Consider the following 13,186-nt stretch of genomic DNA (forward strand, 5'->3'; position numbering starts at 1 on the left):
CCTGCAGAAACTCTTCCATTTGAACAAAAACTGGTTAGCACTTATATAAGTTGGAGTACTGCCTTCTACATTGTTCCCGTGTAAGGAAGACACAGGTGCATTTCATGGGAAAGGCTCAGCAGAGTAGTTAAAACTTTGGAGGGTAGATTTATGACAATTTCAGGGGCTACTGCAGTCTACAGTAAACCAAATGAAGAGTGAGGAGAGGGAAGCCATGAGAATGGAGAGGAAGGAGTAGAATTGAAAGATATTAAGCATTTTACAATCAAGAAGCTTTGTGATATATTCAATGTGGAGGATAAGTGTTTTAAAAAGGGATGTCAAGAATAATTCCTTTTTTCCCCCTTAAATAACAAAAATATTTTAGTGAAATCTTGTGGTATTGAATATTAAAAAAGAATAGGTATTCTAGGAAAGAGGCTGCGTTCTATTTTGGACGTTATTTTATTAAAGGCACTCTTAATATCTTGAACAGCCTCGGGAAGCTGTGTAATTGGCAGGCAGGCAGTTGTGTGTACCTGAGGTTTAGCAGAGCTGTAGGAGAGATGGACTGCTTAGAATCATTATCATGCCGTTAATAATTGTAGCTGAATAGGGATGAGAATAACCAAGCAGCCATTTCTAGAGTGAGATGATCCAAAGCCCTGCAGCAAACAGCAGTGTTGAAGGGGTATGGGAAAGGTAGACCCCACAAATGAGGCTATAAAGAAATAGTCAGAAAAAGGAGAAATGAGGAAAATAAGTTTTCAGAAGATCAAACCAAAGGCAGAGTGACCAGTTAGGTTCAAGGATAATCCAGGCAGGAGATGAATGATGGCTTGAAATAAGAGTTACCGTGGGTTTTGACACTAGGGAAGTAAAAGATAAATCCACAATGTGATACCACCATACAGTTATTAGAGTGCCAGTAGTTAAAAAGACTGAACATACCCAGGGCTGGCAAGGGTGTAGAGCAACTGGAGTTCTTGTACACTGCTGATGAGGATGGAGAATGTACAGCCACATTGGAAAATAGGTTAGCAGTTTCTTAATAGGTTAAATATATACCTGCTGCATGAGCCAGCCATTCCACTCCTAAGCATTCACCCAAGACACATGAAGCATATGTCCATACAAAGACTTGTACCAGAATGTCCACAGCACCTTTACCGGTGACACTCAGAACACACACAAAAAATAGCTAAAGCATCAATTAACAGGTCAATAGATACACAGAGTGTTGTATATCCTCAGAATGGAATACTACTTAGCAATAAAAATGAGCTATTAGTATGCACACAAAATGAATGAATAGCAAAATAAATATTCTTAGCCGAAGAGCGCAGACATAAAAGAATATATTATGTCAAGTATAAAGAAAATGCAAATGAACTGATAGTCACAGAAAGCAGATAGAGGCTATGGAGAATGAGGTTATGTGGGAAGGTACAGGAAGGAAGGATGACAGAGAGGTATAAGGAGACTTTTGGGGTCATGGATATGTTTAGGTTTTTGACTGTGGTTATGGTTTCATGGATGAATAATATACCTAAAAACTTGTTAAATTGTATACTTTAAACATAGGCAACTTATACTGTGTCAGTTAGAGTTTGGTAAAACTTTTAAAAAACAGGGCAGATATCAGCGTTATTTAGGAGATAAAATTAGTGGGGCTGTTGCCTGATTAGATGGGAAATGGTGGGGGACAGTCAGGATGAGTCTCTAATGTAGAAGTCTGGGTGGGAGTCACAGTGCCACCAAATAAATAATATGGATTCAGGAGTAGAACTCATTTTGATTTGGACTATGTTTAGTTTGAAGTACTGAGAAGATATACAGATGATGCTGTCTATCCTGTTCAATGTGGATTTCTAGACAAAAGTCAGATCCAGACGTATATATTTCCGAATTGTCAACATATAGTAAGTAGATACAAACCAGAGGTTACCTAGATAGCTAAAACCCAAGAAGTGGCCAAATGAAGACACATTAGGGAACATAACACTTCAGAAGTATTCAAAGAAACAAGTCACAGAGAAGGTAATTGAGAATGAGATCAGAAAGGTGCAAGAAGCTGAAGAGGCTGGCATTATGGAAGCCCAAAGAAGAAATTTCCTAGAAGGGAGGAAATGTGAACAATATCAAATACTGCAAAGACGGGGATGGAGATAAGGACCCAAAGACCCCACTGGGTTTGGATGTGGGGGGGTCTCTGCAGATTTGAGCGGTATTAGATTCCACAGAGCAGTGGGATAGGAATTCAGATAAACCTCCAGCCATGTGACCGTTCCTCCTTCTTAGTGACCAGATAAGTTGTTTTATGTGAATTGTTACAGCCAGTTTATAGAAGCACTGTCCCTTGAAATTCAGATACACTCCATCAGGTGGCATTCAGCACCTTCCCTGAGGGTCCCTTAGTAGAACCATGACCACCACTAGGACTGCACCATATCCCTCAAATGGGCACAAGATGAAGGACGATCATCAGATTTTCATTGAGCTGGGAGAGAGAAGAAAGGAATTACCAAAGTAACAATTCATTGACAACAACTCAGCATTGATTATAAAATACTTGCTAAGCCCCTACTCTTTGTCTAATATTTAATAAAACCCTTATTTCCCTGCCTACCCATAAATGATGTCTGAACTCATCAACTCTGAAATTTTATGTGAATAGCTATTCTGTAAGGGAAAGAAATAGGGCAGGAAATAAAAGCAATTTGCTTTTATTATAATATAATATAAATATTATATATATAAATTATAAATATATATATAAAATATAAATATAATATAAATATTATATAATATATAAATAAATATATTTATTTATATATAAATATATAAATATTTATAATAAAAAATATAAAAATAAAATATAAAATATAAAATATATATTATATATATAAAATAAAATAAACAATTGCTATCACTCCATGAGTAAAGTCCTTCCTTTAACTCAGTAAAAATATGCCATCCTGTGTCTCTCTGTTGGAGTTAACGCGTGGGCCAGTGAGTTTCAATTCAATGTATTTCTGCTCTTTAATCAGTTTTTCTTAGAATGGTTTCTAAAAATGCAGATATTCACTCAGGGATAAGGGGGAAAACTACCTCCAGTCACTGGCTTGCCTGTGATAGAGAGGCAGAATCTCATTTTCACAGACACCATTAAAATATGCACCAAATCTGTAGGAAGAGGCTATTTTCATGTTCCAGTCAACAGCTCCATATGAAAACTTCTTTGCTGATCTGGATAAAAAAGAATGTGTATGAAAAATTCTTGAAAACGGTTTTATAATTTTTTTTTAATTTTAGCTACCAGTCCGGTCAAAAAGATATGTGCATATAACAATAATATATGTATGAAAGTAACCAAATTTTTAAATCTTGACTTGCTAAGTATTTTTTAATAGGACAATTATTTAACAGGTGTTTTTTGTTGCTTGTTTTTACAAAGTTCTACTTTGAGGATTTGAGATATTCATTGGTTTGGTATTTTATTTTGGTCATTAATTAATAAGATAATTATGTTTGGTTTTACTGAAGGTACTTTCTACAGATTACGGTGGAATTTGAGAGTTTTGATATTTTTCTTTGCTTTTCAAAGAACACTATTCTAAAAGATGATGCATTAAGGGAAAATAATAATGCTCCATGGTCAAATAAATTTGGGAAATACTTCTTGCTCTATATCCCCCCGTTGGAGCATTACATTGAATGTTGGTATGTCGAAAGATCTGGGCAGTCATAAAATTAAAATATACATTTAATTTTGCTTAACCCAATGTTTGTCATATTTATTTGAACCAGGAACGCCCAGGAAACTAGTGTTCCAAAGAATAAACATTTAGAAATACCCTTATAATCCACTGGTTCAAATAGCCATTTTCAGACCCTTGCTAATTCAGATCTAGTATCAGGCAAAGATTTAGAGGCCGAATCTGTCATGCTAATGAATTGATGCCTCAGTATGCATCAAGGGTCCAAAATATATAAAGCAGTTAAAGTCTGGGCCTCAACAAATATTATGGTGAGAAAGCACATAATTCAGAAAGAGCCTAGCCTGACTTAAAAATGAAGGGGAGAAGATCAGTGAGATAAGGGGTTCCCTTCTGCTTTCTGAACAAAACAGTTTAAATGGCAAAATGCCTCTCCTTTCCTTTGTCTGGCTGTTATTTTCATGCCCTTTCTGTGGAAAGTTTAATAATTTATTTTATCAGTGTCATTGTTTCTGCAGTTATTAAATAGATGTATGTAGTACAGATGCTTGCGAACGTCAATGTTAATTTGAGAATGAAAGTAAATTTGTCTTGAAGTAACAGTGATCATACAGATGTGGTTGGTCTTGCTCACGTAAGCCTTTCCTTTCCTTTACAGCCAACATATCAATTGTAGATATAGATACTAACCAGGAGGAGAGCATAGCAACTTCATCTTCTGGAAACAACTTCGGTCTTGACTTGAAAGCAGATGACAAAATATATTTTGGTGGTCTGCCAACACTGAGAAACTTGAGGTAATTTAGTGTATATTTAGAGCTAAGGATTAAGTTTTAATTAAATGGCCACTCTGCTCACTAGAGTTCTGAAGTTTAATTACAACAGGAATGTCACATAACCTTTGGTTGCAGAAAGGCTTAATTAAAAAAAAAAAAAATCATGTTACATGTTAGAACAACACCAGGATTTAGAAACCCAAGGATTAATTGGATCTCTTTGTTGAAGAGATGGATGGAAATCGCTATTTCCCTCATATTCACCTGATGAAAAGAATTATAAAAGTAATTAAAGGTGGAAACTAGAGTTGAATGTGCATCTTGTAATTGCCGTCCTTCTTGCACAGTCGCTGGAGATAATGGCACAATGACACTGCTTAGTGTTCTAAAAATCAGTCAGTGTTCCAGGATACTGCGAGGATAACCTATTTTATTGCTAAGCATTAGCATGCTAATGGTATGTTGGAGCTTTCCCATATGCCTAATGCTAAAGCTATATTAGGTATTCTCGCTCCCATGCCAACATTTTTTTCTTAATTTCACATATGTTTTATAGATAGCAGAATGGGGAGATATAATTAACTCATAGTTTAGTTCAAAAAATAAATGCAAGTAACTAAAAAATCTCAGGAAATATTTCATATGGTATTTAATTAATTTACTGCTTGTTGTAAAACATCTCATAAGAAATAAAAGTTATAAAGCACTTGATGCTCAATAAATGTGAATTGAATTTAATTAGAACGGAATGAACTGATTTGGTTAAACCATAAGAGTTTGCTGCCAATACAGACTACCATGTTTTAAATTTTTGTTTTGTTTAGTTAGTTGGTTTTTAGTGGTTATAAAAGTCCTATCTCGGTGTTTCTACTCTAAAAATACACACCACGATTGGAGGGAATCTCAGAAAAATTGAAAAGTATGGTAGTCAGTTCTCATCTTTTCCAAATGAGCAGAGGAATTTCAACCTCATTTTATGATAGCCAGCATACATACTCTTGTACCTAAACTCATAGAGCAGGCAACTAATTACCAGTCTTTCAAGGGTTTACATTAATAAGCTTCATGGGGCAGATAAACTGGTTCTGCATTCATCCACACTATACCGTACTTGTGTTAGGAATGTAGACTTAAAGTGTCTATTCAGAAAAATCATTGCAGATCAAGTGCATTTGAATAATGATGTAGCGATTACTCAAAAATCTATTTATTCAGTCAACAAGTGTTTGTTGAGCATCTACTCTTGTGTCACACACCATAGAAATACTAGGGATCCAACAGTTGCTAACGTCTAAGATTTATTTTACAGGTTTATTAAGTAAATTCCCTATAAGCAAATTAATTATCACCAAAATAAGGCTATTGAGGCATTGCTGTATATATTCTAGTGATGACTTGGTTTTAATTGCCATAAAGTGATTTTTAGGAATTATCTACAAAGGTGTATATGTTGACTACGCTGAGATGGGTTTATGTATTAGTTTTCTGACTACGTATCTAATGAGTCTGTATCACCAAGATGTTTTTACTTGCACAGTACAGCACTTTATAACATTTCTGTGGCATGGCACATTATTCCAATACAATCTTTAGACACATGTGACTGAGCAAGGAGCTATGCGTTCATAGTTTGCTGTTATTTTGTCCCAAACACACAGGATCTTAATATGATAAAGTTCAAAAGATGAGGTAAACAAATTATTTTTACATATATTAAGTTCAAGCTCCTTGAGTAGGCAATATTTATCAACTACTCGTGAATACTATAGCATAGCAACATTTGTGCATTTTCCCATTCATAAAATAGATTAAAATTAGTATTTTAAATTTCTACTTCAAAATAAAAAATTTCTCAAGAGAATAGTGTGGAAAATGGTCATCTTTGGATTCTCATTTCACTGTGGGTCAAGGGCATATGTCTGTTTTCTACTCTGTTGGTTTTGTTATATTCCCTTCCTTTTAAGATCCTTGTGAGATATTTTTTAAAAAGACTTACGAGTAAAGTTTTTTGTTTTACTAAATGAAAATGCAATTATGAGTAAATTGTGTTTGTTTTTTTCTCTTCCCTTTGACCTAGTATGAAAGCAAGGTAAAATTTAAATTATGCATGCCTTCTTCAAGTGCATGGGTTGGGTAAATGTGGCTTCTTAGATAAAGCAGTGGAGACGAAGAAAAGCAACACCTATGCAGCTTTATTCCTAGCACATTTCATGAGCAAGCAATGCATTCTGAGAGTTTCCATACTGTCCTTTACTTACAAAGGTGCTGCTGGTCACCCACCATGAACTGGGCTGCAATTTCCCTTGTTTCACCAGCCACAGCCAAAGCCACGAGGACGGATTTGCTCGCTTTTCTCAACTGCCCGCGCACAGCGCCCCCTGGTGCACATACGCAGCAGCACACATGCAAAGGGCAGCTGGTCAGGTTTAAGGGCACAGCGTAGTTCCGCTGAACAGAGCAAAGCGGGCTGATGGGTTAAACCTTGGACCCGCATCTCTGTAGCACCATGCTGTCTGCTGAACAACCAGCCTGTGCTCCCAAATGCGCACTGCTGCCTTGCTGCTTTTTGCAAGCCTGCAATATGCAAACGTTTACAGGGCCCTTGCACCTCTTTGCAAAGCTGCTTATTATCGTTGTGTTTATTTAAAATTAGTTATGAAGCCAGATAAAAAGAACCTCAGTAAGTAACTTTACTTAAAACAAGTGTGTGCCTTAATGGTGAAGAAGTTTGTGGACAGCTCCCCTAGCTTCCCAGGAGCATTTTAATTCCTGTTTGGGGGAAAGGCATTAGCATGAAAGCTATGAGCGGCAGGACTCTGTAAGTGGCTGAGCAAACCCCAGAGATATGCAGGGCTGACACACTCTGGCTAGAGCCTGATGCTTTGGTATTTCAGAGCCTAACATGCCATCTTTCTGGAAAGGAGATAATACGGCTGAACTTACCCAAGAAATTTTTAAAGCAAAGGCCAGCCTTCTAATACCAGAAAGTAGAATATACAGAAATGAAAGTATATACAAAAAAATAACCCAGGATGATTTAACACAATATAGCGATGAGCTCAGTCATGCTGTTTGCTGAGATGGCTCAAAGGCAAAGGCTGGCTTTCAGTGGAAATATACAAAGCTCTGGAGTGACACTGTGTAGCTTTGTAATGCTGCCTTTGAGGCAAGCAGAGGAAGCAGAGGCCTGTGGTCACCATTAAAAGTCTGATCACCATATGTGATTGCTTATCCCCCGTGTTTTTCTTAGCATCAAGCCTGCTAAATCATCATGTTTTGAAATAGTTCGTTGTATGTCCATGAAGCGGTGAAGTATATAACTTCTAGGACTGATTTACTTTATTGATAAGACCTCTGAAAAAATGGTGATAAATCACTCATCCTCTAAAGGAAAATGAACACTTGGAATGACATTCACCCATTCCTTTCACTTTATAAATAAGGCTATAAGCAAGGTCCTTAGCCTCCAGTCGGGTATGTTCTTCATAATAACCAACTGACTAAACAGAAGGAGAGGACCTTGGGGATAAAGGGAAATGATCAAAGAAAATGAAGCGGTTCCAGGAGAGAGAGAAAAAAAGAAATAGAACAGATACCTGGCATGACATAAATCACCTGCTACACACGCCAGGGTCTGAGTTCCTTTCCCACCTGTTTTTCCTCATGCCGTGTGTTTTATATTGAGGCGAAAAAGGGAATCCTGGTACCATGGGACCATGAGGAGAGAATTAATCATTATCCTAATAATATTTTGGTGTTAGTTGGACAGGTTTTACAGATGCTTATTAACACCAAAAAAAAAGTCTTGTTTTTTAACCCAATAGACCTGCATTGTTCAATATGGTAGCCATAAGCCACAGTGACGACTTCACTTTCAACTAAATAAAAATTAAACAACAGTGTTCAGTTTCTCATTGGCGTAAGCTTTATTTCAAGGACCAATGGCCACATGTGACTAGTAACTACCAATTTGGACAATACAGAACAGAATATTTCCATCGCCACAGAAAGTTCTATTGGGCAGTGCTTCTCTTGACTAAATAAAGAAATATCATCACCGACATTATATGAGCTTCTGTTTATTGAGCACTTGCTATGTGCAAGCATGTTTGTCTTTTTTTAAGAAGTAATTAATAAAAAGTAAACACTCAAATGTCATTTGGGTATAGAAGCCATTTTCAACCTTATTGGAAAAAATGTATGTTTTATGCCTTTGGTTGCTTTATTTTGTTACTTCTCCAATATAAAATAAGGACTTTGGGGTCAATCTATAAATCCAGTGTTTAAGTATTTTTTTAGACTATGTCATCCAAAAGAATGTTTCTTAGGCTTTGTTTTAGTTAAAAGCTTTAAAGCTTAATCTTCAGCTGCCCCATGTTCCTCCCAAAAATGTCAATGACAAAAATGTTTTCTTCTCAAAATAAATGAGTCCAGACATTTTTTTCCCCTAAATTTTGAGCAAGTTTTTTTTCTTAACTTTTTTGGTATGTAGTTTTATTATGATCTCTACACAATTGTCTATGCTCTGGTCCAAAAAAAAAAAAAAATTCATTATGCGTATGAAGCACTTCAGAAATCCGTTAATTTCTGTACCTTGAATTTAAATTCTGTGGTTAGATGATTTTAAAAGAGAGCAAGAAGGACTACATAAATTCTGCAGGATCGGGGGAATATCCGCTTAATCCAACGAGTAGATCACGGAAACACAGTTTGCTGGGTCCGTGTGTGTGCGTGTGCACGGTTTGAGAAACATGTGCCTGCCGGCGTGTCCGTTTGCTTCATATGGCTTGTGTCCCGTAGGCACAAACACTGTACTGCCATTTCCCTCATGCTGTTGCTTTTGTTTTCCATGTCACTTTTCAACAGGCCAGAAGTAAATTTGAAGAAATATTCTGGCTGCCTCAAGGATATTGAAATTTCAAGAACCCCATATAACATACTCAGTAGTCCTGATTATGTTGGTGTTACCAAAGGATGTTCACTAGAGGTTAGTTCGTTTTTAACGGCTTCCTAAATACTTTCGTCTCTGATTTCATTTACTGGGTTTGGGTGTTCCAACAGGGAGCAGTCCCTTGTTAGTATATTTTAAATTCCTACTGACCCTAGTCTTAGCTATGCTTAAATAACAAACCAAGATTGAAGCTCTTCTATAAATTACCATAATCACATAAATGAGGGCAATGGTATGATGAAGACCCAAAATTATGAAGCAATTTCGCACATGTGTAATTCTTCATAACATGTATTTTTAATATTAATCTCTTCTCTGGTTCTCCCTTCATTTCCAATACTACTTTTCCCTTTTCCTCGTTTTTGTCATCTATTTTTGATTTGTTTTATCTTTATGTCTTACATATAGCTTTGTTAGCAACTTTAAATTTTTTTCCAGAAGGTGCTAGGAATTTACACAAGTAACAAGTAACCATTTACACCGTAAACATTAGTGCACAGCATCTTATCTATAGTTTGGAAGTCAAACCTCCTTTTCTTTGAAAATGGCACAGATTAGGAACCGTTTACGAAGACCATCTCTGACAGGACCGCGAAGTCCCCTGCTATCACGTATCTTCAGTACCTTTTCTTTGTTGCCAAAGCACGTCCTTAGTTCCATTTAACTCCTCTGCTCTGACTCTTCACTGGGGGCTGACTCATAGGAGAGAGAAACACAGGTCCAGCTCTGCTCTCTTAAAATGTCCATAAGCAAGAGTCAATAGTCATCAGGAAATATTAGTAAGAAGTTTATGGGGATCCTAAAAGTAATGAATCTGTTTTTTTAGAAATGTGAAATGTATCATGCTTACAAAATTTCAATTACCCTGATATGACACAACTATTTATTTTAGCTGTTGTCTTCGACTGGAAATATTTTAAGGCATGGCTATAGAATTCAGGGAAATGAAGGGAGACTCAGGAGAAAAAAAAAAGTGATTCCATCCCTGAGACCTGAAGTTTAAAGACTGGACCAGAACATTCAGGGTCTTCATAGTTAGAGGCTCCCATTTGGAATTGGTCACAGATATCCACCATGAGAAGCTTGGGAATAAGGAGTAGGGAAATACAGAATTGAAACTCTAAGGATCCACACTGGCTTCTTTAAGAAAGTTTTACTGAAAGTTTTAATCTTCCAAAGCCTAACTCTCATCCACATCCAAAAGATACATACATGAGGATGGAAAACTGTCCAGAAAATGAATAGATTGTATGTGTGAAAATGATATTTCTGTAAAGGCACTTTTCGGTCACCAGGAATTATTTTACAACCGAAATATGAAGCAGAAATGATGTGGATAAATATTGAAAAATCTGCACAGTTTTATCTGAACTATCCAAAAGCCTATGATTTGAAAATTGGAAAAGAAAATAGATGATACATTTTATAACACTTATGTCACTTAACTGGGCCTGAAAGACTGTGGGGGGAAAATATCCTTGTTAGAGGATGCCTTGCTTTTACTCCAGCAAAATCCAGGGCTTTTAAAATGAGCATTTTAAGCACTCAATATGACCAACTACTTGGGCTTGCTTAACTAAATCCTAGCACATTCAGGCAATGGAATGTCCTGCCATTAAAAGTGATGAGGAGATCTGTGTTTTCTAAGAGAGGTATCTCTCACAGTGAAAAAAAGAATTTACAAGAAATTACAAAAGAACGTGCCTAACAGGATTCAGTTTAAATACAGAGAGAAGAGGAGAGGAAGAGGGCAAGGTTATGAAAAATGAATGAATGCATGCATGATGAACAGATGAATGAATGAATGAATGAATGAATGAATGATAAAAGCTGTATGTTTCTACACAGCTTTGAGATGGGGTGATTTTTGCTTTCTCTCCATAAACAGTCAGTTGGTAGAGGGTATTCAAGGGATTATGAGAGTGTTTTCCAGGGAGATTTAGCAAGATAGATTTAGACCAAAAGAAAATGTTATCTGTCAGTGATAATAGTGTGTATTTTAAATCAAAAGTGTTCAAATAGGGGCGCCTGAGTGGCTTAGTCATTAAGCGTCTGCCTTCAGCTCAGGGTGTGATCCCAGAGTCCTGGGATCGAGCCCCACATCAGGCTCTTCCACTGGGAGCCTGCTTCTTCCTCTTCTACTCCCCCTGCTTGTGTTCCCTCTCTCGCTGGCTGTCTCTCTCTGTCAAATAAATAAAATCTTTAAACAAACAAACACAAGTGCTCAAATAAAACCAGAGGCCAGGGGCAACTGGGTAGCTCAGTGTGTTGAGCGCCTGGCTCTTGGTTTCAGCTCAGTCATGATCTCAAGGTCCTGGGATCAAGGCCCGCATCAAGCCCTGCATCGAGCCCCACATTGGGCTCTGTGCTCAGTGGGGAGTCTGCTTGAGGATTCCCTCCCTCTCCCTCTGCCCCTCCCTATACTCGCTCGCTCTGTCTCTAAAATAAATCTTAAAAAAAAGAAAAAAAGAAAAAAGCAGAGGCCAGAATTTTTATTTTAACGCAAACTGCTCAGAAAGTTCGGTCACAGTTGGAAATAGTATTTATTAAGTTGCTCCCAAGATCTCCACGTAACTGTGAGTTTTATGCTTTCTAAAACAATGTATTTCATGGTGACACTGAGTGCCTGGAGGAGGCTGAGTGAGACAGAGAAATTAATTTAAATTTTCATTTCTGATGCTTTCTTCTCTCTTTCCTTTTTACCCACAGAACGTTTACACAGTCAGCTTCCCCAAGCCTGGTTTCGTAGAGCTTCCCCCTGTGCCAATTGACGTAGGGACAGAAATCAACCTGTCCTTCAGCACCAAGAACGAGTCTGGGATCATTCTCTTGGGAAGTGGAGGGACGCCAGCACAACCTCGGAGGAAACGAAGGCAAACTGGACAGGTACCCGCATACCTGGTTGACAGTGCATTTTCCCCAGCTCTTATATAAAGCAGTTCTTTTATAAGGAGACTGGTGAGACATTTAGGTTTTCTAAATTACCTTTGTATTTTTAGTTTTGCATCATTTATTTCCACTCTCATCTTTTTTTAGGACAGTTATCTCCACGAGGATTTTCCTTGTTGGTCAGCTCTAGGTGACCAACTTGTATTTGCACCTGTATTTCATACAGGCTTAGCATATGTGTGTTTAAAGAGAGAAAGCTTAAAATATATTCAAATTATAATAATCTTCTCTTGTCTCTAAGTCCAATTACTTACTGCATCTATAGATATCCTGCTAGGGTCCCTTAAATTCAAGTTTAAATTCCCTCTAGGATCAATTTCCCAGTCTATTGAAGTCTGACCCACACCACCCTCTCTGGACACAGAGAAGGCAGAGAATGGACCTGGGATAGGAGAAGGCAAATAGAGCCCAACCCACACAAGCATAGACAGTAGCCTATGCTCAGATTCACTCATGACAGGAAGAGAAAGCCCACAGAGGGTCTGCATTATAAGGTGTGGACTTCAATTTTCATACCCCGTAGCCATTTTGTTCTGTTAAAAGCGATCTCTTAGGCGTCCTAATTCTTTACTGCCTTGATATTCCCACTTTCAATCTTATGTTTTTAAATATATACATTATTCCATTTAATTTTGTTTTTCTCAGTGAAAGAGTTCATAGGATTTATCTAGTCTGTCATTATCAAAGAGTGGAATGCTTTACAAATATGTCCCTAAATACACATGCATCCTTATAAACCAGGTTGTGTTTTTTGCCATTTTATGTGTTTTTAAAATCACATTTATCATTTAAAATTTAGTAGTCAGTAATAT

General features: G+C 37.1%; 1 protein-coding gene across 1 annotated transcript in view; it reads left to right on the top strand.

Annotated features, from left to right (window-relative positions):
- The window catches only part of LAMA2 (laminin subunit alpha 2), a 601,373-nt gene that overhangs the window by 548,691 nt on the left and 39,496 nt on the right, over window positions 1–13,186 (top strand). The window contains exons 52-55 of the mRNA XM_040627485.1: window positions 4,357–4,495; window positions 6,552–6,563; window positions 9,341–9,461; window positions 12,135–12,311. Coding sequence (XP_040483419.1) covers window positions 4,357–4,495; window positions 6,552–6,563; window positions 9,341–9,461; window positions 12,135–12,311 — 449 coding nt within the window. The remainder of the gene's footprint in view (window positions 1–4,356; window positions 4,496–6,551; window positions 6,564–9,340; window positions 9,462–12,134; window positions 12,312–13,186) is intronic.

This window comes from Ursus maritimus, unplaced genomic scaffold (assembly GCF_017311325.1).
Source record: "Ursus maritimus isolate PB19 unplaced genomic scaffold, ASM1731132v1 scaffold_13, whole genome shotgun sequence".
Taxonomy (NCBI): Eukaryota; Metazoa; Chordata; class Mammalia; order Carnivora; family Ursidae; genus Ursus; species Ursus maritimus.